Below are 25,988 nucleotides of genomic sequence, written 5' to 3' on the forward strand. Positions count from 1 at the left end.
GAAAGCCAAGGAAAGGACTGTTAGGTTCTGTTTAAACAAACAAACAAACAAACAAGTTTGGTGCTCCTTCCTTTGTACATCTAGTATCAAAAAATTATTTATTACCTTCTAAACAACAAAGAAGTGGCTTTTTCACCAGGCTGTTCATCACCAATGGCACATATGTTCACTGTCTCACATGTTTTGTGTTGTTTAGTTTTGAGACTTATGTGAGATGTTACTAGTATCTCTAAGTTGAAAATCTGCAGTTATATACAGCATTATTTTATTATAGGAAGAAAATACAGGCATTGTTCTCTTGTGTTCTCGTTTCTAATTATTTTTGAAGGCTGACTCTAAGTATTGCATGTGTTTTTTGAACATTTGGGAAAATAAACATTTGAGTAAGCTTCTTTTCTGTATGCATTTTGACATGATAGTGTATATGTATATAGCTGTATATTTTTTTGGCTCGTACAGTTACCTATCATTAAGTAGCGCCTGTGTATTCTCATGTTTAGTGTCTACATAGTAATCCGTCTTATAGATGTGCCATAATTTATTGAGTCACACTAATGTTGAAAATTGAGGTCTTCCAGCTTTATAATCAGATATGCTGTGATGACCATCTTTTGTGCATATATCTTTGCCTATATTCCTGATTATTTCCTAAGATTAGTGGCTTAGAATGTTTGAACTGTTTTTAGACTTACAATATGTACAGCTAGATTGCTTTCCCCACATGTTCCATTTTCCACCCCTGCAGGTGGCATGTGAGGCTGCTGTTTCGTCTTACCCTCATTAGCATTGAGGGTTCTTGTAATTATCTGTACTAAACTGGTGAGTAAAAATGCTTCACATTGTTACTTTAATCTGCAATCTGGAATTTGCTGAGGGGTGGTGGAAGGACTGTCTGTTCTAAAGAAGTGAGTCTGGTCCATTTTGAGATTCATCAGAACCTGTCCTGTGATACTTTGCATATTTGTTGCATATTATTTCCCCAGTTGTGTGCTTCTTGATTTTGTAACTTTTGGACATACATTCCTTGTTTTACTTCAAGTTCAGTAAGAAGATTTAGAATTGCTTGAATTGTTGGCTCTGTATCTGTGCCTTGAGTGATTTTGACAAACGACATTTTTGTGTTCGTTATATATGCCTTTTGAATATAAAACCTGCGAACTTTTCTCATCAGTAGAAGAGAAGACCTTCTTAAACAAGAAGGGAAAAATGCAAACTGTAGTAGACAAAATTGATTCATCCATGGTAACTTTGATGAAATAGGTACTATAAACAAAATGGAGCAAAAGCATACTAGGTACCACCTATTATGATGGAAATGCAAATTAAAATGACATGCATTTTACACCTGTCAGAATCAGACAACACCAAATGCCGACTGGGATAACTTTAATATACTATTGGGTGGGAACAGCGGTTGCTAGAACCATTTTGGGTAAAGATACATATCCCTTGGATGTAATAATCCCACTCACAGGTATAGACTCCAGAGAATGTGTTGTATTTTACCAAGAAAAATGTTTCCTGCAATATTGCTAGTAGTAGCAAAATTTTGAAATACCTAACTTATTTACCATCAGGTGTGATTAAATGAGAATGAATAAATACATGTTGAACATTAAATACTATATACAATTACACAAATTAAATATTAGAGAAAATGAATGTGTGATAAATCTCATTGACATTGTTAAATACGCAGTTTGCAAGAATAGTATGTTCTGTGACACGTTCACATAAAGTTAAAAAATCTTCAAAACTGTTTCATGGTTATGTTTGTAGGTAGAGCAAATATAGCAAAAGTATAAGGAAATGCCTGGTGAGGCTACACGTCAAATTGAGTGAGAGTGTTGGTTATATTGAAGAAGGGAAAAAGGGAGGTAGAAGAGGGAGAGGTATCCAGGGTGTTGTAATGTTTTAATTCTTAATTTTTTTAAAGTTTGTTTATTTTTGAGACCGACAGAAAAAGAGTGCCAGTGGGGAGTGGCAGAAAGAGAGGGAGAGACAGAATTAAGAGTAGGCTCCAGGCTCTGGACTGATAGCACAGAGCCCATGTGGGGCTTGAACCCATGAACTGTGATATCATGGCCTGAGCCGAAGTTGGACACTTAACCTACTAAGCCACCCAGGAGCCCCCTGTAATGTTTTAATTCTTTTTTTTTTTTTTTTGTAATGTTTTAATTCTTAAGCAGGGTGCTGAATGCACACGTTTGTTCTCTTATTTTCTGGATACTTTTGTATGATTGAAGTATTTCATAAGTAAACAGAAGTTTTGTTATTGTAGGCTAAATCATGTCAATTTTGGAATCTTCTTTTTCTGTGCTCCCACATCTGGTTATTTCCCATCCCTGTTTACTCTCATTTCCATTGCCTTGTTCATCATCCCCTGCCTTCCATTTTCACATAAATTAATCTGCTGTAATACCCTCCTACCTGGTCATCCTACCTCCACACTTTCCGCCCTTCATTCTAAATTAGTCCTCCTGAATGACGGTTTTGATCTTATCAGTAATTTCTCAGAAGTCTTTAGTAGTTGTGATTATTTACAGAGTATCACCTTGTTTATTAGTATGGTATTCAAGAGCTTCTTTGTTTCGGCTTCCACCCTGCCTTTCCATATTTCCTGTGACTGTCCCTTGGCAATTTCTGAGTATGTCTCATGCTTTCCCATCTTGATACCCTTGCTCCTGCTGTTCTTTCTAGGAATACCTTTCCATCCTTACCAGTGTCCAGTCCTGCCCACTTATGAGCAGAGTTTGGGACAGCGTTTATCAAAGTTGAATAATATCTGGGTCTTTCATAAAGAGGAAGCACTTCTTACAGATTCCTAATATTGATTTACGTTTATTGCAGTATCACTTAAATAGATACAATTATGCAATATATATAAAAATCATACATATCTAACTTCTAAGCACTCACAAAGCCAAAAATATTACAAACAAAAGTACAAACTATACAGTTCTTATGAACTTTACTTTTTCTGTGCTGATTGTGATATGAATGAAGTATTGACTGCTTTTGCATTTGGCATGCCTATACTACCAAATCCCACACGATGTCTCAATTCTCTCCTCCACTTTCTGTAATTGAGCTGTTGCAAAACCCTCATTCCTGTGGTGCTCCCACCTTCCTTGGAATAAATGCCTCATTGAAAAATCATCTGTGAGTATCATGAATCATAAGGCTCAGTAGTGTTCCTACCATGTAGCCTGATTTTATACATGAGGAAAATATCTCTGGACCTTAATGCAGATATCATTCAGTAAATATTACTATGGGCTATGTCAGGTGTGTGGATCCAAACATGACTCAAACGTGGGTCCTGTCCTCAAGGAGTTTAGTGGCAAAATAAGACAAAAGGAAGCATTATTCATGGGAGGAATAAATTCCGGGGGTGGGCTTTGAACTTATAAGGGGAGGCACAGTTTCAAGGTCAGAGCTGTTAACTATTCAGCCCTTTAGCTATTCAAGGGCACAAATAAGAATATTAAGTTGAAATGTTTGTATTGAGTTGATTACTTTTATATTTATGTTCTTCATTCTCCTTTCATTGCTCTCCTCATTTCTTTTTTCATGGACCCTGTTTCTTCGGTTTTTTAGAAGGAGATAGGGAATATTAATGTCATATTGCAAGGTAGGAAATTGTGGCTTAGATAGATAGTAATTTGCCCAAGGTTATGTGACTGGTAAGTGGCCAGGCTAGGTCTTGTCTGTCTCATCTCCTCATCAAATTCCAGGTTCTTAACTCTCTTGGTATTTGTCAAGTACTTTCTTAGGCTTATATCTAAAGTAAGCCCCCATCCTTATGTTATTAAGTGGGCTTTTGCATCTGTGAAAGTAAATGGATTTTTTTAAGGGAAGAATAACTCCTACCTATACATTAAAATAGTGTCAGTGTTTCATTTTTTAAAAATGAGAGAAACCAATTTCAGGGTACAATCTGGGCTTAGTATAGATTCGATCTTCTCTCTTACATCTTCTTTATCTAGGGTGGAAGTATTTCAAGTGAAAAATATGTATATTTTAAAAATACATGTACAATGAAATATCCTGAATCTTTGAAGAAAGAGTTAATTGTACTTACCAACTATATTCACCAAAGAGTAAATGTGGATCATTATATTTTAGAAAGACCTTTTTTGTGTCAATTACTTGCCCATTAACCAAAGTAGCTAAAATATTATATGCTACAATGTGAAAATAACCCTGTCATTGACAAGCTGGCCCCACCAAGCATGATGATGACAGAGACTCTACGTGGGAAGATTACATTAGACATGACAAGCTTGATTAATTTATCTGTTCATTTTAATTTTGCATCCTTTTTCTTTGATATAGGCATAATATACAGTTTTAAATCCCTGGTTTAAGTTTTTTATTTTTTAATTTTATTTTTACAGTTTATTTATTTTGATAGAGAGCACATGTGCACACATGAGCAGGGGAGAAGCATAAAGAAAATCCCAGGCGGGCTTCACACTGTCAGTGTGGAGCCTGATGAGGGGCTTAAACCCACAAACGTTGAGATGATGGCCTGAGCCGAAATCAAGAGTTGGCCGTCTAACCAACTGAGCCACCCAGGTGTCCCGCTGGTTTAAGGTTTTGATTATAATATCTGTATCTTAAAAATTGGGAAGCTGTAGTTAATGCTTGTATAGTATTTTTCTAATAACTTTGGAAGTATATTTGAACACTGATATGTCTAATTATCAAATTGAAGTTAAGACGATTTCCCTTTCTACAGGTTAACCAGGAATATGTTGGGAGTAGTTTTGCTCTGATATAATTGAAGAAAAAGAGTGAGATGGTTAATAACTCAAAGATGCCTGGGATAGATTGTTCCACCCAAACTGCTAAAATATAATAAATGTACAAAGGAGTGCTTCTGGTCAGCTTATTTTGAGGGTTCATATTAGATAATGGTCTTGTCCTGAAACAGAACCCTGGGTACTTTACTTAGAAACTACAAAAAAAAAAAAAACCAAAAACAAAAAACAAAAGAAAAAGAGTTTTTGTGCCATGGGCAAGAAGAAGAAAGAAAAATTAGTGAAATGAAAATAATACTTTCCTTGCATTTAGAAAATTATTTAGTTTTATTAATCTTCTTTTGTGATATCTGTTCTGTTTCCTGTACTGTAATTCCTAGGAAGATTTCATGCAGCCAAACTACATAAGTTTTTATGGAAATCTGGTTTATATACTCATTAAACTGATTTTTTTTTTTTTTAGGAAAGCAATAAAGAGGTATACCTTTATTTGATATTTTTATTATTATAATGTCTTGTGTTTATTTGAGTTTGGGATTGTAAATATTTTGTTAAGGGTGTGTTTTTAAGCACCTGTAAAAATATGGCAAATTTTATATTTGGTACAGTTATGGTAAACTAGGATTGAACTCAGTGCATAGGGACTTCAGAAATAAAGCTTTAATCTTTCCCAAACTCTCAGGAGTTTGCCCTGGAAAGAATGGCAGAGTTGGGGTAATAGAGCTTGATTCTGTTAACTCTAATGTATGTTATTTTCCAGACTGATATTATCTGGGGCATTCATTTTCATTTATTTAGGTTTTTTTTTTTTTTTTAACGTTTGTGTGTGTGTGTGTGTGTGAGAGAGAGAGAGAGAGAGAGAGAGAGAGAGCGCGCGCACGCGCGAGCGAGCGAGCAGGGGAGAGGCAGAGAGTGGGAGACACAGAATCGAAGCAGGCTCTAGACTCTGAGCTGTTAGCATACAGAGCTCGAACTCATGAGCCATGAGATCATGACCTGAGCTGAAGTCTGATGCTTAACCAAATGAGCCACCCAGGTGCCCCTAGGGCATTAATTTTTTATTTGGATAAATACGCTTCTACCATAGTTTATATTCTTTACTAGAGTAGCTTTATTTAGGTTTATGGTTCAATTGCTACATAATTGTTTAGGATTGTTTTCTTTACAGTAAAGCAAATGATGGGTATGTTTTACAGTTGAGAGAAGACTATTAAAACCTCTTGAAAATGGTATTTTCTCTGAGTTGAAGAACTTCGAAAGATTTCAGTTATTGAAACTAGAGCTTTGACCTCAGCATTAGCTTTCTGGGCTGTGCTCCAGAATTATATGTAGGGTCTAATTATGAAAGACTTGGATTTATAGTTTATTAGGCCACAGATACAGTATTTTTAAAAATAAGTTATCTTTATAAAATATAGTTTTATCTTTAGTGAGAAATATTACTGCAGCAAAAATACGTGTCACATATAAAAAAATGAAGTCATAGGTCAGTTATTCTTTATAACATTGTAATATGCTTTTGAAAATTTATTTTTGTATGGATTATCTATAAATGTATTTCTACCCAAAGCGCAGAGATTTTTCAAAATTATTGACTCAATAAGTAGGATTATGAAACTTTTCAACTATTAAGATTTCTTTGGTAAAAAGAAAATTTAATGCTTTGAGTCTCCTTGCATGAATAAGAACAAACCATTCAGGGTTGCTATTAATCAAATAAATTGTTTTGATTTTTTGGATATTTAAGTCATAACTGAATTGTTTTTTCTTACATAGAAATGGAAACAAAATTTCCTTTGATAGTGTTGCCAATTTAAGTTTCGAATTCTGTATTTCTACCAGACAATACATGTATAAAGTGTAAAAATGAATTTTGGGCGGGGTGTGTGTGTGTGCCAAGTCTATGATAAAGGTTTTCATGATTTCAGAATTTGGTTGTTGGAAGTACTGTTTTTGTTTTGAAATCACATGATTTCATCAAGGTTAGACAAAAACTACATGCTTATCTTCTTTGAATATATTTTATGTAGTCTAGTTTTCAAGACTTTGCACTCTTAGTCATTAAGGTGTCAAAGTCAGTGAGTAGGCTGGTGTCTTTATTACTAAAGATCAGTGATTATAATTGAGGTTTTGAAATTTTAAGTAGCAATGGCATTCCAGAAGGAATGATAACAGAGCTATGTAGTTAGATGTTTAAGAAAAAAAATTTCACCGTGTCACTGAGTAGACTATTAGAAAGCTAATGTATGTATGAGCAGGCAATTCTGTTGGAGCTTATCCTTAGCCATCTTTTAACAAATACTGTTGGAGCAGGCCTTAGTTGTTGAGAATGCCATGTTGATTTGCATAATTCTCCCAAACACTTTTCCCCTGTCTTAAATACATATGTTATATTCTGTAAGCACATATTGCATGCTTATCACATGCCATGTATCCTGTTGGAAGAAGTGAAAGCAAGGAAAGAGAAAGTTCTTGTACCCTGGATCTAGTGGTGAGTGAGGGATTTAAGATATCCTCTGTAAGGTGAAATAAATACCCAAGCATATATTATAAGTACACTTATTCCATATCAACATAATAAAGGCCATTTACACAGCTAACACCATACTTAGTGCTGAAAAGCTGAAATGAAAGCTTTTTTTCCTAAGATCATAAATAAGACAAGGGTGCCACTCTTCCCACTTTTATTCAACATTGTATTGAAGTCCTAGCCAGAGCAATGAGGCAGGAAAAAGAAATAAAAGGCATCAGATTAGAAAGGAAGAAATAAAACTCACTATTGTAGATGACCTGATATTATATATAGAAAACTCCATTAAATAAGTATTACAACTAATAAGCAAATTCAGTAAAGTTGCAGGATAAAAAATCAACTTAAAAATAATCTTTTACATTTATCTATACTAATGATGAACTATCAAGAGAGATAATTTAATAGAACAATCCCTTTTACAATTGCATCAAAAAGGATAAAATACCTAGGAATAACTTTAACCAAGGAAATGAAAGACCTATATATTGGAAAGTATTGGACGTTAATGAAAGAAATTGAAAGGATACAAATAGGTTTTCTGTCCTCATGGAATTGTAAGACTTGATAAAGTATCCATATGACCCAAGGCAATCTACAAATTCAGTGCAATTCCTATCAAATTTCCAATGACATTTTTCACAGAACTAGAACAAATAATCTTAAAATTTGTATGGAAGCGCAAAAGACCCCAAATAGCCAGTGATGCTGAGAAAGGAGGACAAAGCTAGAGATACCATGTTGCCTGATTTCCAACTATTTGCAAAGCCATAGTCATCAAAACAATATGGTATCTGCATAAAAACAGACATGTAAATCAGTTGGAACAGGATAGAGAGCCCAGAGATAAACCCACACATAATGATTTATGATAAAAGGAACTGAAAACATACAATGAAAAAAGGCCAGTCTCTTCAATAAATGGTGCTGGGAATATTGGGCAGTCACATACAAAACAAACTGGAGAACTGTCTTATATATAAAAATTAATTCAAAATGGATTAACGACTTGAACCTAACACATAAAACCATAAAACCCCCAGAAGAAAATTTAGGTGAAAGGTCTTGGTGCTAATTATAAGTTTATTTTTGAGAGAGACACAGACAGCATGAGCAGGGGAGTGGCAGAGAGGGAGAGAGAGAAAATCCCAGGCAGGCTCTGCACATCAGGCTTGAATTCATGAAATTTTGAGATCATAACCTGAGCCAAGCCAAAACCAAGAGTCGGACATTCAACCGACTGAGCCACCCATGAACCTTGGTGATATTTTTTTGAATTTGACACCAAAAGCAAAAGTAAACAAATAAGACTACATCAAACTAAAAAGCCTCTGCACAGCAAAGGAAACCATCAACGAAATGAAAAGGCAGCTTAATGAATGGGAGAAAATATATGCAAACCAAATATCTAATAAGGTGCTGATATGCAAAATCCATAAAGAACTCCTACAACTCAGTAGCAGAAAACAAACAAGCTGATTAAAAAATGGGCAAAGGATCTGAACATTTTTCCAAAGAAGACATACAGATCTTTAACAGGTAGTTGAAAAGACACTGTGCATCACTAGTCATTAGGAGAATACAAATTACAACCACAACAATATGTCACCTCACACGAGTCAGAATGGCTAGTATCAAAAAGATTAGAAATAACAACTGTTGGCAAGTATGTGGAGGAAAAGGGCCCTTTGTGTATTTTTGGTAGGAATGTAAATTGATGCAGCCTCTACAGAAAATAGTATGGGGGTTCCTCAAAAAATAAAAATAGAACTACCATATGATCCAGCAATTCTACTTTTGAGTATTTATCCAAGTAAAATGAAAATACTCAGATATATGCACACCCCCATATTCATTGCAGCATTATTTACAATAGCCAAAATATGGAAACAATTTAAATGTCCATCAGTGGATGAAGAAAGAAACTATGATATACACACATGCACTGGAATATTATTAATGCATAAAAAAAAGAATGAAATTTTGCCATTTGGGCAACATGAGGGTATTATGCTAAGAGGTAAATCAGAGAAAGACAAATGCCACATGATTTCTCTTATTTGTAGAACCTAAAAATCAATCAGCCAACCAATCAACTTATCAAGCAACTAAACTCTTAGATACAGATGACAGATTGGTGGTTGTCAGTGTGGGGAGGGGAGAGATGGGTAAACCATTTTTCTTTTTTTTAATTTAAGTAAATTGAATTAAAAACACAAGAGAATGGGTAAATTTTTTTAAAAAGCTGAGAAAGGGTAAAAAGACAATCAAGTTACATAAATTAAACATTGTGTTATATGCTGTTAGATTATGTGGAGAAAAATGAAGCAGGAATGGCAGATAAGTTATTGGGGCCAGGGGTTGAAGTATTAAATATATTGTTGAGTGAGAAGGTAACATTGGAACAAATACCTTAAAAGAGATGATGGAGTAAATTACACAAGTCACTGGGATAAAAGTTCCAAGGATTAGAAACCACGAGTGTCAAGGCCCTAATGTGGAAATATGCCAGGTGTGTTTAGGAATAGTGAGGAGACCGTTATGGTTTGAATGGATCCAACCAGGGGGAAATAGGGCATTGGATGTAAGTGAAAGCCAACATTAGAAGAAAAAGGTTTCTTTTTAAATAAAGATTAAAACTCTTCACCTGAATTACCTGTGAAGCCCTGAAAAGCATTAAAATTCTAAGTTTCCTTATATTACATAATCACTAAACCTTCGCTCAGTGCTATTGATTTCTCCCCCACCCAAATATTTTTATTTTTAAAAAAATTTTTTGGCTAATTAATACTCAGGGATTAGATGTTTAGAAACTCAACTCTCTTACTTATTTTAGGTGGAAATAGATTGGATAATCTAAGTATAGTATTGAATTAATTTGGCTTTCTGGAAGTCCATTAAATCCATGGTGGTTTGTTTTAGAAAATCAAATATACATTGTTTTCATATTTCCATAGCCCTGCTGTATGTCCACCTCAAATTCCTTTATGAAATTATCATAGATTATAAAGGCTAGTAGGTAAAGGACAGAGAAAATAAAGATAACTCTGGAGAACTTCTTGAGAATCAAGTTGAAATTTCTTTTAAGGTATCAAACATTTGAATAACCACCACCCACTGGGGAACTTTCTCCTTACTCAGAACTGAAAGAGGTGTTTATTTCAGTTGAAAACCTATAGAGTTCCCTGAAGAGAAACTCAAGTTGTAGGGTAAACCTAGACTGTTAAACTTTTTGGGTAACTTTTATGCACCGACTAAAATCACTAAAAAAACCCAAAAACCGCTTAACTCTGAAGGAGAGCATTGAGTACTGATATTAAATAATTTCTGTCTAATTTGAAACTCTTAATGGTGGGTTTACATGCTTATCAGTCTGCTAATATTTAACAGTGTTTCTAAATACTAAATTTTTTCTTTGTCAGAGAATGACCTTTAAATAACATGTCACATTGCCAGTGGTGAAATCTATTTTGTCAATATGCACCAAGCTAATCTTGCCAGCCTCAGAAACCCATCCCTTTCAGATTCTTCCCAATCCGTCCTGGAGACTCTTTTAGCCTTGCCTTTGCTCTTGGCTTCCTCACTGACTCTGTCATTTTCTTCCCCTCTTGCTGTGACTCCCCTTAGGGAGGTCTTAGCAAGCCATTGAGATCAGAGGTGGCCTGGCTTCTGCCACTCTATACTACCCACCTCAGACATGCTGGGACTGTTGGTGCCCAGGCTTGAGTTTGCCCTGTCTATCTTGTGACTTCACCATGTCTCTTGTGGGTCAAGTTGAGAGTACTGTCCTGGGCCACAGCTGCTCGTGCCTTGTGCTGTCACAGTCCCATAGACACATTTATGAAGACCCTTTTAGGTTTTACTTGCTCATTTATTGCAGTGCCCTTGTGCTCTTTTCTGGCTCAGATCCAGATGGCTTGGGTTAGTGACACCATAGCTCTGAGTCTGGTCTCCTTTGTGTTTGAGCCAGACTGTGTGACTTGATTCCTCCTCACTTCTCTGTGGTTTTGAAATAGTGTCTTGTAGTGTCTAGAAAAGTCAAAATCTTAGAGGACAGCAGCTTAAGTTCAATTAATACATTCAGTGGGTAGTTCGTTGCAGACACCTGAGACATTTCTATTTGTTGTTTTCATTTCCGGCAAACTGTTGGTATTTTGAAATGTGTTTGTTTCCTTCTTGGATGGCCAAGAATCTTTAGTTGTGGTTGTATCCAGGTAGGTTTTCTCCATTTTAGTTTTCTATACTAAAATATCCCAGTCTTCAAACAGGCAGAATTCAGTTTGAATCTTGACTTAAACACTTTAACTTGGGGGTGGGGGGTGATGACCATGGCACCTTTCTAAATTTCTGAGGAACTCAATCTTCTCATCTGTGAAATTGGCAGAAAACATCTGTCTCATAGGAATTGTTATGAGGATTAGATACGTGTCAAGTGCTGGGCACACGCTAGATGCTCATTACCTGCTAGTTAATGTTGACCTCCCTGAGTTGGTTGGCTCACTCATTAACCATCAGTAAAGAAGTAAATCCCTCCTGTTACTTTGCCTCATAGATCTGTGCTTAGAGACATCCCTGTTGCATGTCTGTTCCCTGCAAGCCTCTCTGGAAGATGGCAGTTTCTCAAATGATCCTACCATTATTCCACAAGTGACTTTTGTATATTATAGGTAGCCTCTCTTTTAGGTTAGCTCACTGGAGACAGTTTTCCTTGAAAATGTGGGGAATGATATTAGAACTGTTTGCACGTGATGTGAGAGCATGTGATAGTCAGCGGAGTGTAGATTAAAACATGAACTCAGAGAGCCCAGTTTCTCTGTAGCTCTCTGGACCTCAATTTAGTTATACGAAAAATGGGAGGAATGAACCAGGTGATTTTTTTAAGAACTTTTATTTGTTGAAAAAAATATGTTGTTTTATAAGATCTACTGTGCTCAACTTTGTATTTTAGGAAGGTGGTTTGCATTTAAGGAGGATGTATTCCGGTATTCTCATCATGGAATAATTAAGTGTCCAGGAGCAACTCAGTAGAAGTCAGAGTTTGGAAATTGATCAGACAGCTTCAAACCTCTTTTGGTTGTTGCCTTCAAAGTTTTTTATTTTAAAATGTATACTTGTGATATTCATTTACAAATCAGAGGCTTCATTTCAAGTTATTTGTCAATGTGTTATATGGAGTGATTTTACCAGTTAATACTTTTAAGATGAAGAATATTACCTTGAATTGTTATAACACATTATATTCTTGAGAGCATTGTGAAAATCTATTAAAGAGGATATTGGTAAAACAACTTCATGTTTCCTAAGAAAGGCAGGGAGTACATTTTTAATATTCTTTACATTTAGTAATATTTTTTTCAGAAAAAATATTTTGATAGCTAATAGTCGATGTTGTATTGTGTGGTATCTTCCAGTTTTCTCCAGAACACTGAATTTCCATAAATCAAGTAAACTGGCTTATCATGTCTAAACAGTACTGAGTTAAAGTTAACAGACTTTTGGGGCACCTGGGTGGCTCAGTGTGTTAAGTGTCCAGCTCTTGGTTTCAGCTCAGGTCATAATCTCAGGGTTTGTGAGTTCGAGCCCTGCATTGGGCTCTACGCTGACAGTGCAGAACCTGCCAGGGATTCTCTCTGTCCTTCTCTCTCTGCCTGTGTGTGTGTGTGTGTGTGTGTGTGTGTGTGTGTGTGTGTCTGTCTCTCTCAAAATAAACTTAAAAAATAAGAATATTTTTTTAAAAAGGTTAACAGATTTTTAAATGTAGGACATTTTTGAATGTTCACTATGCTAATGTGCATTGTGAATTCTCAGAAAGTATAGTGCACACTTTATTGTAATATGTAGCCTGGTATTCACAGAACACCTCTGGCTATTCTTCATAGTATTAGTACTCCAAAGATGCAGTTTGTGAGAAGCTCATTCATATATAGTATTTGGCAGTTTGTAAAGTACTGTTACATTATTACCTCATTTGATTCTCTCAAACCTGTTAGGTATTGTTTTTACTGGTGCAAGTAAATGAGCGTTGGAGAAACTGGCTACATCGTGAAGGCACATATTTATGTATTTGGAGACTGTTTTATGTCGAGAAGGAAACTAGATCTCAAAATAACATGCTATTGCTGATTTAAGAAGTATTTGAGAAGTTAATTGAGTATAGCTTTGGTGATTAAAGAGAAATCTGTTAGAAGACGTTGATTTAGAGAATGAGAGCTTGAGAATGGCAACTATTTATCATTGGCATGCTAGTGAAATTTTCCACTCCTTAATCGTGTTTGTGTCAATAAGAAAGAATTTTTAGGGGCGCCTGGGTGGCTCAGTCGGTTAAGCGTCTTGACTTCAACTCAGGTCATGATCTCACGGTTCATTAGTTCAAGCCCCATGTCAGGCTCTGTGCTGACAACTAGGAGCCTGGAGCCTGCTTCTGATTCTGTGTCTGTCTGTCTGTCTGTCTGTCTCTCTCTCTCTCTCTCTCTCTCTCTCTCTGCCCCTCCCCTGCTCACACTCTCTCTGCCCCTCCCCTGCTCACACTCTCTCTGCCCCTCCCCTGCTCACACACTCTCTCTCTCTCTGTCTCTCAAAAATAAGTAAATGTAAAAAAAACAAAAATAAGGAAGAATTTCTTTAAATGTCACATGTTTTTAGAAATTCATTAAATGACTCTACAATATAACCTCTCTGGGTTCTTAGTAAATTAGATTTAAAAATGTAAGTTAGTCTGTAGTGTTTGTTAAGGCAGGCTGTGTTTGTTTATAAAATGTGAGCTGCACTATCCCAAATACACTGAATCATAGCCTGATAGGAATTTTAGTCCAGAGAGATTTTTGTTGTCTCTTAGTCTGTCCTCTTTTCCAGAGAACTGAAATTGTCCCTGCAACATTCCTTGTGGATTGTGGGATTGTATAGCATGAGCACTGGAAAGGTGCTCAGTTGTTTTATTTATTAACAGGTACTTACACAGTGCTTCCCATTTTACCGTCTCCTATGGGATCTGTAAAAATATCAGTGTATTTCATTAACAGTCATTGAATGTCTGCTGATGTGCCAGATAGTTTGCCTGGATCTTTAAGATATTTTATTAAATTCTACAGCAACTTGCTGAGGAAGCGTGTAGTAGTATACTCATTTTATAGATCAGGAAACTGATACTGTTCTCATGGTGAGATAGGTCAGGAAATACATTCTTCTCAAACTGAGGATACACACCTGCATGCTAAGATTAATCTAAACAGCAGGAAGAGAACTATGCTACATCTTCCAGAATTGGCTTTGTTGATGCACAAGCAAAATCAGAATTCTCTTCAGTTTCATGTTTTCAAAGAGATTTTGCTCTTGGAACTACCATTTCAGTAGCAATGGGAAATCTGTCCACCTAGGAGGAAACTTCTTGGATTGAATGAATACTTTGAAAAGCTCCCCAAGGTAGGTGGAGAGGGGTTTTAAAAAGAAATAGTAAGTGGTCATTATTCAGCCACTGACTAGGATTTGGTGTGGCTGAGCGTTGTGGATGGTTTTTGAGACACTGTGAGAAGAAATGGAAGAGAGCTGGAGTGACTTTCGGTGAATAAAAGCAGGGGAAGGAAGAACGGATATCTGTGGGTAATATTGTTAGGTTTCTGGTATGCATGGTGTGATACAAATCTTATTCCTTATCTTTCCACAAAAATCTTTGTTAAGCTTAAAAAAATTGTGAAGCTGGGCTTCTTTTAATTTTTTAAAAATATTCTATTTATTTTTGAGAGAGAGAGAGAGAGAGAGAGAGAACAGGAGAGGGGTAGTGAGAGAGGGAGACACAGAATCCGATGGAGGCTCCAGACTGTGAGCTGTCAGCACATAGCCCTACGTGGGGCTTGAACTCACGAACTGTGAGATTATGACCTTAGCCAAAGTCGGATGTTTAACCGACTGAGCCACCCAGGCACCCCAAGCTGTACTTCTTTTCGAGAATGTGGCCAAGTACTGGCTGCAGCTTCAAGGCAGGCTCAGGGCTGACTTGAGACTACCCAGGGGAGGCTTACACATCTAAGTGTCCTTGTCTTTGTGGTCCTTGTATTCACTTCCCTCTGGCATCTGAAAGGGTTTTAGATGAAGTACAAAATGGTCTCTACCCTAGAACCCATCAATTTTTTATTTAACATAAGAAATTTTAGCTCAGTAATTATCTTTATACATTACCCCCCGATACCTTAGTGTCCTAGTAGCCCTTCTGTGGGTGGGCCCATACCGTTTGTAAACCCAGGTATACTTGAATGATAGTAGGTACTTAGACCGTGCTTGATCTCCAGATGTCCTCTAGTAGATTCTTCATCATTCTGCTTTGTGTTTAGGAAACTCTTCACCACTGGCACTTTAATACCACTGAAATTCATGATGTAACTTTTTCTCAAACCAGTAACACATTTGAGAAACGAGACATTTTGCATCTAACTTCTATATCTTACATCCATTTTAACATGTGAAAATATTTCTGAATTTTAAGATATTTAGAGATAGAAGTTTTCCTTCTGTTTTCTTGCCCACCTCATGATTAAAGTGTGGGTTTTGTAGCACATGATTAACACACTGATAGTAATTAATTAACATTTTTAAAACAGATTCTAGATTCAAACCCACCTAAATGAACTAGAGTCTAACTCTGTGTTCTTGCTTGTATTGAGCACAAATATATTATGAGATACATTGTTAAAGCTTTGCTGAAATTAAGTTATTTTAGCTCTCAGGTTTGGCCATGCCTTTTTCTCTAGTAATCTTAACAAAACAGGACTGGCTTTTTTTTAGTGAACCTATGCCACTTCCTCATGCCCGCGACTTTTCTGAGTGCTCACAATTTACCTTTTAATAATTTATTTTTATTTTTTATTTATTTTGAGAGAGGGAGAGAGGGGGACAGAGAATCTGAAGCAGGCTGTGTGCTGACAGCAGAGAGCTGGACACAGGGCTCGAACCATGAACCTTGAGGTCATGACCTGACCCAAAGTCAGATGCTTAACTGAGCCACCCAGGTGCCCTCAGTGTTTACCTTTTAATGAGTTGCCTTCAGAGTTGTCAGAAATTGATTCCAGACTCGTTTTCCCACCCCTCCTTGCCCATCTCTTCTCTTAACATTCTCCATAGTGTCTCAGCTTTCATCTTATGATCTTACAAAGATACCAGCAATTAGAGAAGCAAGAATGATGGAGTAGTAATAGCTGATTGACGTTTCAGAGCATGAGAGTACCACCTGCTTGTTCATTTGGCCTCTTAAGAGTAATGGAAAAGCATCAGAGAAAAGGATTTGTAAGAGGTTAGAAAATAAAGCCTATGAGAAAAAGCTAAAGATGGCATATTTGTCCCCCAAAAAGAGAAAGCCGAAGACTTTATACGTGAAGATGTATTCTAACAGCCAACTGCTGTGCACTTTCCACAAAGACTGTACAAAAGGTGATGGGTTTAAGCTGGACTGTTCAGGGATTTATATTGAGTATAAGTAGGAATTTTATGATTCTAAATATTGTTGATCTCTGGGGTGACTTTTTAGGGGGAAGTTGGATTTCTGTCTCTATGGTCTCCAAAAATGGCAGCTTTTTCATTTCTCAGTAATGGTGTAGTCTTATTGCGCTCCCAAAGGCTCACAGAGATGCTGGATGACCTTTCCCAGTCTTTTCTTGCTCAGTGATTTTTGTCTTTTCATAATCTCACTTCACATCTAGAGATCTGTTGTGTTAGAGGCACTTTTATTCTTTTCTTTCTGTCATTTAAAGTGCTGTTAACATTCCATCATGCATCTGCTAATGGAGAAGTGACTGTGCAGTTCAGCATGCTATTCTCAGTATAAAAAGCAAACTATGTTTATATAAAAGAAATACCTCATGTAATTCACTAGTTTAAATGGTACAAGATACTTATTTTTAGTGACAGTTTTTATTTTCAGTTTATCTTTAGAGACTTGGCACAGTATTTTGTGTGTGTGTTTGTTATGAAATTGAATATGCCATGCATTTATTTTCTCCTTCAAATATTTCATTACTAGTTTGCTTTTTTAGCTAAATTGTTCTATAACTGGAGGTATTTCTTACTATAGTACTTTTTGGAAACTGGATTAGTCTTAGGCATGTCATATTATGTATCCCAAAAGAACAGATGCTATTTGGGAATAGCCTCCCAGGTTTTTTGTTTGTTTGTTTGTTTTTGATTTAGAAATAACACAAGGCATGGATATAACCAAAATATTAAAGTAAATGTGGAAAATATTCTCATAACAGTTACTGTGCCATTAAGACAGTGTCAGCTGACTTAACCTTTATTATATTTTATTTCATTGAGAATTAAAGACAGAGAAGGTAAATTAATAAGAAATCTCTGGCTTCTGATTTCTGCTTACAAGTGATATAACCTTGGGCAATTTGATTTTTATTAAGCCTCAGTTTTACCATTTATGATAGACATGGTGATGTCACAGTACTTTTTAAGATTGGTGTTAAAAATGAATGCAAAATGCTTAGCATAGTCCCTGTCACACAGTAAGAACTATAAAGATAGCCATTTTTATGCATTGGCATAAACCGATATGGTTTGCTTACCACTAGGCATTATATTGGACACTGAGTATGTAAGAATGAGAAAATCCATCCTTCCTCTGGGGGAGCTCTCATTCTTAGATGGGAAACATAGGAAGAAACTTGTAATTGTGATAGGAGAGTGATCACAGAAATGGAGTCTTTCAGAAAGTGTAGTTGGATAAATGTCTTAACTGGCTTATTGGGAATAGCAGAGGTTCCAAAGTGTTAAAAAAAAAAAAACGGGGGGGGGGGGCTGCTATTTAAATTGTTTTCCTTTGTGCAAAGTAGATTGATAAATTGTTCTTGTAAATGTAAATAATCATAAGGTTAGTAAGAAAGATACATTTTGCATTTGCTTGACTGTACATGATTATGTGCAGAACACTATTGGAAATGAGGCGTCTCACAGGTAATAACATTGTGAATATTTGCATATTGATAATTTTAGTATTCTAGGTTGACTTTATGATTACTTCTATTCAGTTTTCATTCTAATTTCGTTTCTCTGACTCTACATATTATAATTTAACTTTAGTGCTTTCAAACTATATGGGAGTTTGGCAATAATATATATTTATAAAGTTATTTCAATTTCATTTTCCCCCATTATTACTAATGTCATTGGTTGGTGATGGGTATGGATCCTCTTTTACATGTAATGCTCTATAAAAATGTATACCTGTGATTCTTAAGTGATTTGCTACAGTTGCCCAAACAGGCTTCAGATGTTCCTTTTAGTTGACATGCTCTATAGAGGTTTCATGACAAGTTTGTCATCATTGGTGTTTATCACCTCGGGCATCGTGTTGCATGTGAGAACTGATGAGGTAGATGGCATCATTATAAACAGTAATCAGTGGGAATGAGTGGGTTAATGCATGTGAGTGGGTTAATGGATTGCTTTTTTTCTGGTAGTGTTCCTTAATCTAAAATCACCTAAGAACCATTGATAGTTTCATAGACCTTTTGGAGTTGATCCTTGTCCAGCCTTACATTGAATGTAAGAATGACTTCTAAAAAATAATAATAATAACAATAATAATGGTTTTTTTTTGAGAGAGAGAGAGAGAGAGAAAATGTGAGTGGGGGAGGGGCAGAGAGAGAGGGAGACACAGAATCCGAAGCAGGCTCTAGGCTTTGAGCTGTCAGCACAGAGACTGATGCAGGGCTCGAACCCACGAACCGCCTGAGTGGCTCAGTCAGCTAAGTACTTGATTTGGCTCAGGTCATGGTCTCCTTGTTCGTGGGTTTCAGCCCCACATCAGGCTCTGTGCTGACAACTCAGAGCCTGAAGCCTGCTTTGGATTCCCTCTCCCTCCCTCCCTCCCCCTCCCTCCCTCTCCCCCTCTCTCTCCCTCCCTCTCCCCCCCTCCCCCTCTCTCTCCCTCCCTCCCTCTGCTCACATTCTCTGTCTTTCTCAAAAATAAACATTAAAAAAATTTTTTCAAGTGACCTTTGTCATTCTACATCTTATCTTGACTCTGGGCACTGCCTACAGGTTAGACGAAAGGAAGAGAAGAAAGTTCTTCCTTGCATTGCTTCACATTCTGTGGACAACAGACATTTACAATATCTGTAACATACATCCATTTTGTAGCAAATAGTTTTAATGTTACCCATAATATCCTGAAATAAAATGTATAGATACTAGTAACCTATCTTTATATACTTATTAAAAACAATCAATATAATACCTACTGTAATGTATAGAGAAATAATTTGTCATAGGGTATGCCATATGTGGTTGCTCAGCACCACATTATAAAACTCAAATACATTTTTTTTAATATGTAGAATCATTTGTAGTTTGCTACACATGGAAACTGCAATAGCTGTGCTTCTGAGAATGTCATTGTCAGAAATGGGGCTCCACTTCTGTGAAATTTCTGAGTGATAAGGATATAGTCTTCAGTATATATTTAAGCCATGCCAAAAAAAAAAGTCTTTGTGTTTGTATGGAAAGTGGGTATTTAGACTCAGATTATGAACCTTTCTTTTTTTTTTTTTTAAACCAACAGGGAGGTCCTTAGGGTCATTTGGAAATTGTGCAGAGGAGAGGACAATGTTTCATTGATAGGTTTTGTTTGTATGTTGCATACAGTCACTCTAACAACAAAAATGTTCTCATAAATTGCATTACACTGCCCACGGAGGTACTGTCCTTTTTGAGAATCACTGCCCTACACTGACTCCAGTAGGACATCACATAGCAACTTGAAGCCCTAGGAGCTACATTCAGTCAGAAAACGTAACATGAATCTATACGTGTGAAAGGTGCTCTAGAAATTTCTAATTATCTATTTAACTCCTTTCCACCAATTTACTAGATTTTAAGATTACTGTGAAATTTATTAGAAATAAGCCCTCATGCATACAAAGGCCATGCATACCTACAGCACTAGATACACTCGAAAATTTTTTTCTATTACGATAAAATGTACATAACATAAAATTCACGATTTTAACCATTTTTAAATGTACAGTTCAGTGGCATTAAGAATAGTCACACTGTTGTTCAACTATAACCACTGTCCATCTTTAGAACTTTTACATCATCCCAGACTGAAACTCTGTACCTATTAAAATTAACTCTCCCCATTTCCTCCTCCTCCCAGTCCTTGGCAACTACCATTCTACTTTTTATTTGTATGAATTTGTTCTGTGTATCTCCTAGAAGTGGAATCAAACGGTAATTGACCTTTTGTGTCTGACTTATTTTGCTTAGCATAATGTCTTCAGAGTTCGTCCATGTGGCATGGATGTGTCAGAATTTCCTTCCTTTTTTAAAAAATTTTATTTATTTTGTAAGAGAGAGCATGCATGCACAGGCATGAGCGAGGGAGGGGCAGAGGGAGAGGAAGAGAGAGAATCCCAAGCAGGCTCCACACTGCCAGCACTGAGCTCAGTGCGGAGCTCGGTCTAAGGAAGCATGAGATCGTGACCTGAGCCGAAATTAAGAGTCAGACGCTTAACTGACTGAGCTACCCAGGCATCCCAGAATTTCCTTCCTTTTTAAGGTTAATATTCCATTGTATGTGTTTATCATATTTTTATATGATATGTAAGTATATAAATATTTAATATACATGATACATATATATCAGTATAAACACATACAATGGAATATTATCCACTAATATATTATCCATTTGGCCATTGATACACATTTTAATTCTTTCCACCTTTTGGCTTTTGTGATTAACGCTGCGGTAAACGTAGGTATACAGATATCTCTTTAAGACTCTGTTTTCAATTCTTGTGGGTATGTATCCAGAAATGGAGTTGCTAGATCACACAGTAGTTTTATTTTTTATTTTTATTGTTTAGAATAAAAAATTCTATTTCTTTAAATTTTAAACTGCCAGATTGTTTTCTGTAGTGGCTGTACTATTTCACATTCCCACCAACAGAACACAAGGGTCCTCCTTTCCCCACATCCTTCCCAACATTTGTTATTTTTTCCATTCTTATGATAGCAGCTATCCTAATGAGTGTGAAGTGTATCTCAGGATAGTTTTGACTTGTATTTTCTAGTAATTAGCGATGTAGAGCATCTTTTCATGTGCTGATGGGCCATTTGTATATCTTCTTTGCAGAAGATCCTTAATCAAGTTCTTTGTCCATTTTTTAGTTGGGTTATTTGTCTTTTTGTGTTGAGATGTAGGTTAATATATGTGTGTGTGCCTATTATATATATATATCTATATATCTATATATATAGATATATAGATATATAGATATATAGATAGATAGTCTGAATATTAATCCCTTACCAGGTATATAATTTGAAAACATTTTCTCCATTTGGTGGGCAGCCTTCTCATTTTCCTTTTCGTATTTTTTGATGCACAAGTTTTTAATTTTATGAAATCCTATTTAATTCATTTTATCTTCTGTTATCCTTTTGGTGACATATCCAAGAAATCATTGCCAAATACAAAGTCAAGAAGCTTCCCCCTCTGTTTTCTTCTAAGAGTTTTTTATCCCCTACATTTAGACCTTTGATTCATTTTGAGTTAATTTTAGTATGTGGTGTAAGGTAATGGTCCAGCTTCATTGTTTTGTGTGTGGTTATCTAACTTACTAGGTTTTTAACTTCTAATTTTCAAAATTTTTGTTTATACTCTTACCATTTTAATCTCTTAATATCTTTTCACATGTAACTTTTTTCTACTTAATTTTTAAAATATTCTAATTTTTCTTATTATGAGGTTATTTTTATTCATAAAGATGTGCACATTTTTGTGTGTTTATGAAATTATTTTAGCTCTCTTTTTCTACCTTTCTCTTTAGCCATCATATTTTTTTTTTTTAATTTATTTTGAGAGAGAGAGAGAATCCCAAGCATGCTTTGCGTTGTCAGCGTGGAGCCTGACATGGGCTCGAAGTCTAACTGTGAGATCGTGGATGAGCCAAAGTCAGGAGTCAAACACTTAAACAATAGAGCCACCCAGGCACTCTTAGCCATCATATTTCTTCTCTCTTATCTTTTTGTCTTGCCACTAGATTCTTATTTACTTCATTTCAGTATGTTCCATTGTAAGATTATTACTATTATTAATATTAATGTTTATTTATTATTCAGAGACAGAGACAGAGCATGAGCAGGGGAGGGAGGCTGGGCAGAGAGAGGAGGAGACACAGAATCTGAAGCAGTCTCCAGGCTCTGAGCTGTCAGCACAGAGCCTGATGCAGGGCTCGAACTCACGAACTGCAAGATCATGACCTGAGCCAAAGTCAGACACTTAACCAACTGAGCCATCCAGGCGCTCCTAAGATTATTATTTTTATTACAAGATGATATTTGATTATTATCAAAATAATTTACAATAAGAAATATTAATCAGAAAATTAAAAGCACTTATAATCTTAGCCTCAGAAGGTAACAGGTTAGTGTATATCTTTTCAGATATTGATAATATATGTACATATCCATATATATTTGATCTATTCATATACTTTTGTAGCCTGCTTTTTCCCCTGCATAATGTATTCTGTACATTTTTCTGTGTTGATCCATGTTAAAAACATCACATTAAAATTTAATTTTTTAATTTATTTCTTTTTTGAAAGAGTGGTCAGGTGAGTGAGGGGCAGAGAGAAAGATAATCCCATGAGGGGCACAGAGGGAAAGAGAGAGGGAGGGAGGGAAAGAGAGAGAAGCGGGGTTCACCTGGGCTTGTGTTTTTACCCAAAGTGGGGCTTATCCTCACCTGATGTGGGACTAAAACTCACCAACTGTGAGATCATGACTTGAGCCGAAGTCAGATGCTTAACAACTGAGCCACCCAGGTGCCCCAAAAATATCACATTTCTAATGCTTATATAAAAATATATTCATATGGCTCTATCATCTTATTTAATAAAATCCCTATTCCTGGACATTTAGGTTGACAGTATTCTTCTTTGTATTGTTAAAATGCGTAGTTGTGTTTAGGACAAATATCTAGAAAAGAGCATAATGTTTAGATTTAGGCTATGTTCAAAAGTTTTAAAAAATGCATTGTTTATTGCCTTCTGAAAGCTTGTAACAGTTCTATTCTCAGTAATAGTATGTGAACTTACTCAAACTCCCACACCATTTCCTAAAATTTACTATACTGGTTTGGCTAAAAATATTTTATCACTGTTTTGGATGATCATTGAGATTATTTTTTTATGTTTACAGAGTTTGTATATTTCCTTTGGCCAGTTGTTCTTTGTTTTTTGTTTCTTCACCGTTACTTGTTCTATCCTTATTCTGTGCTTATTGGTTTCATCTTATCTGTTTTAAATAATAATTTTCTCATTATCCTTTTTCCTGCTGCTTTCCCTGATTATTTTTATTTTCATTACTTATTTGTCAGAATTTTAAAAAGTATATTCTTTTTTCTTGGATTTAAACTAGGGAGCAAGAATTGTGAGTTGAGAAATGACAATTGTAGGAAAATTCTGTGTCCTACGTTTGGCAGTTGGGTGACTTTTTCTAGTCACTTCCTTCTTTGTGAGCCCTTCTGGTTCTTTTTATTAAAAGCTTTATTAAGCTTTAAAATTACTATGTGTAAAATGATTGTCTTAAAAGCTTTTAACTTTTTCAAGTCCACAGGCTCAAATTTCCTCCTTCATGAATGTTTTGCTAGTACTAGAATAATACTAAAGTATAGAACTTACATCATTCTCTCATATCAAACACCACCTGTCTGCTTCGGTATAAAATCTTTGTACTTAACGCTTTAGATAAAATCACTAGTCTTCCAGCAAACTGTGCTGTCAGAAATGCTACACCATAGCAGAGGAAGGGGTGTAGAATGAAGGTTCCCTTTAGAAAAATTTTAATCATACTGAGCAAGAAACCAAGTGTTCTTGAAGGTTTGGGGAAGATTTTGTGGAAAGGAGGTAAATGGAATATGTATAATCAGGTTTTTAAAATATTATTCTTAAATTAGTTGTTGATTATTTTACAAAGTTTTTATTTTTTATTAATATTTTTTTGATTTTAGTTATTTATTTTGAGAGAGAGAGAGAGAGAGAGTAGGAGCCAGCCCAAGTAGGGGAGGTACAGAGAGAGAGGGAGAGAAAGAATCCCAGGGAGGCTCTGTGCTTGATGTCACAGTTCATGAGATTATGACCTGAGCTTGAAGTCAACAGTAGGGCACTTAACCAGCTGAACACCGAGACACCCCTTATTAACTTTTAAAAACATCTTCATTGAGGTATGATTCACCAAACACAAAATTTGCCAATTTAAAGTATATGAGTCAGCGATTTTTAGTATATTCACAATGTAGTGCAGCCATTACCGTAGTCCGTTTTAGAACATTTTTATTGGGGTGCCTGGGTGGCTCAGTCAGTTGAGCATCCAGCTGTGGCTCAAGATCATGTTCTTGTCGTTCATGGGTCTGAGCCCAGTGTCAGGCTCTGTGTGGACAGCTCAGAGCCTGGAGCCTATTTCAGATTCTGTGTCTCCCTCTCTGCCCTCTCCTGCTTGTGCTCAGTCTCTCTCAAAAATAAACAAACGTTTAAGAAAAGTAAAAAATAAACATTTTTTATTACCTCAAAAGAAACCTCATATCCTTTGTCAATAACCTTCCATTTCCCCTGAACCCCGCCTTACCCCCAGTTTTAAGCAACCACTAATCGTTTTGTCTCCAGATTTGACATCTTTGAACATTTCATGTAAATGGAATCCTATAATATGTGGTCTCTGTGTTTGACCTCTTTCACCTCTTTCACTCAGAATAATGTTTATAAAGTTCATCCATGTTATAACATCTATTGGTACTTTATTTCTTTTTATGGTGGAGTGATATCTATTGTTTGCATATATGGATTGGCCACATTTTATTTATTTGTTCATCAATTGATGGTAATGCTAAGAATAATGGTGCTAGGGGGCACCTGGGTGGCTTAGTCATTTAAGGGTCTAACTCTTGATTTAGGCTCAGGTTAGATTCAGGCTTCAGGCTTACTCACTGTTAAGAGATTGGGCCCCATGTTGGGCTCTGCTCTGGGTGTAGAGCCTGCTTAAAATTCTCTCTCTCTAGCTCTATCCTGGCCTCTCTCTCTCAAAAAAAAAAAAAAAAAAAAAAAGCTGCTATGAACATTCAAGTATGATTTTTCCTGGTTTTATGTTTCATTTCTCTTGGGTATATATTTAGTAATAGAAATATTGGATCCAATGACAACTCTTTGTTTAACATTTTGAAGAACTGTCAGAATATTTTCCAAAGTGGCTGTCCCATTTTTACATTCCACTAGTGTATGACGAGGGTTCCAATTTCTCCACATCCTCCCCAATACTTATTATGATCTTACTCTTTGATTGTAGCCATTCTAGCAAGTGAGATAGCATCTTAGTGTGATTTTGATTTGCATTTCCCAGATGACTGTTGATGGTGAGTAGTTTTTCATGTTTATTAACTCTTCATGCTTAAGTATACTAAGTCCCTAGCAGAAGCCCTAACCTGGTGTTTAGATCCACTAGTGAGGATGAAACAGGGGACAATCATATCTCTCCTTCATTCGAAGAGACACATTTTTCACATTTAACACCATGGTATCAGTGCATCTTATGCCAAGTGTTAATTAATATGGTTTTAGTGAAAACAGCTTGAAAAAAAAAATCCAGTTTTCATTTAAGAAGTTTACTAATCATGATTCCGTAGCCCTAGAGCAACT

At 36.0% G+C, this 25,988-nt stretch overlaps 1 protein-coding gene across 2 annotated transcripts in view; it reads left to right on the top strand.

Annotated features, from left to right (window-relative positions):
- Positions 1 to 25,988, top strand: part of GNAI1 (G protein subunit alpha i1) — an 85,224-nt gene that overhangs the window by 15,301 nt on the left and 43,935 nt on the right. The window contains exon 1 of one of the 2 annotated variants that reach the window (XM_060632328.3): positions 25,678 to 25,705. The exons of the other annotated variant lie outside the window; for it this stretch is intronic. Coding sequence (XP_060488311.1) covers positions 25,693 to 25,705 — 13 coding nt within the window. The 5' untranslated portion in view covers positions 25,678 to 25,692. Of the gene's footprint in view, positions 1 to 25,677; positions 25,706 to 25,988 lie in introns of those variants that run through there. 2 annotated transcript variants of the gene reach the window in all.

Source organism: Panthera onca, chromosome A2, assembly GCF_046562875.1.
Source record: "Panthera onca isolate mPanOnc1 chromosome A2, mPanOnc1 haplotype 2, whole genome shotgun sequence".
Taxonomy (NCBI): domain Eukaryota; kingdom Metazoa; phylum Chordata; class Mammalia; order Carnivora; family Felidae; genus Panthera; species Panthera onca.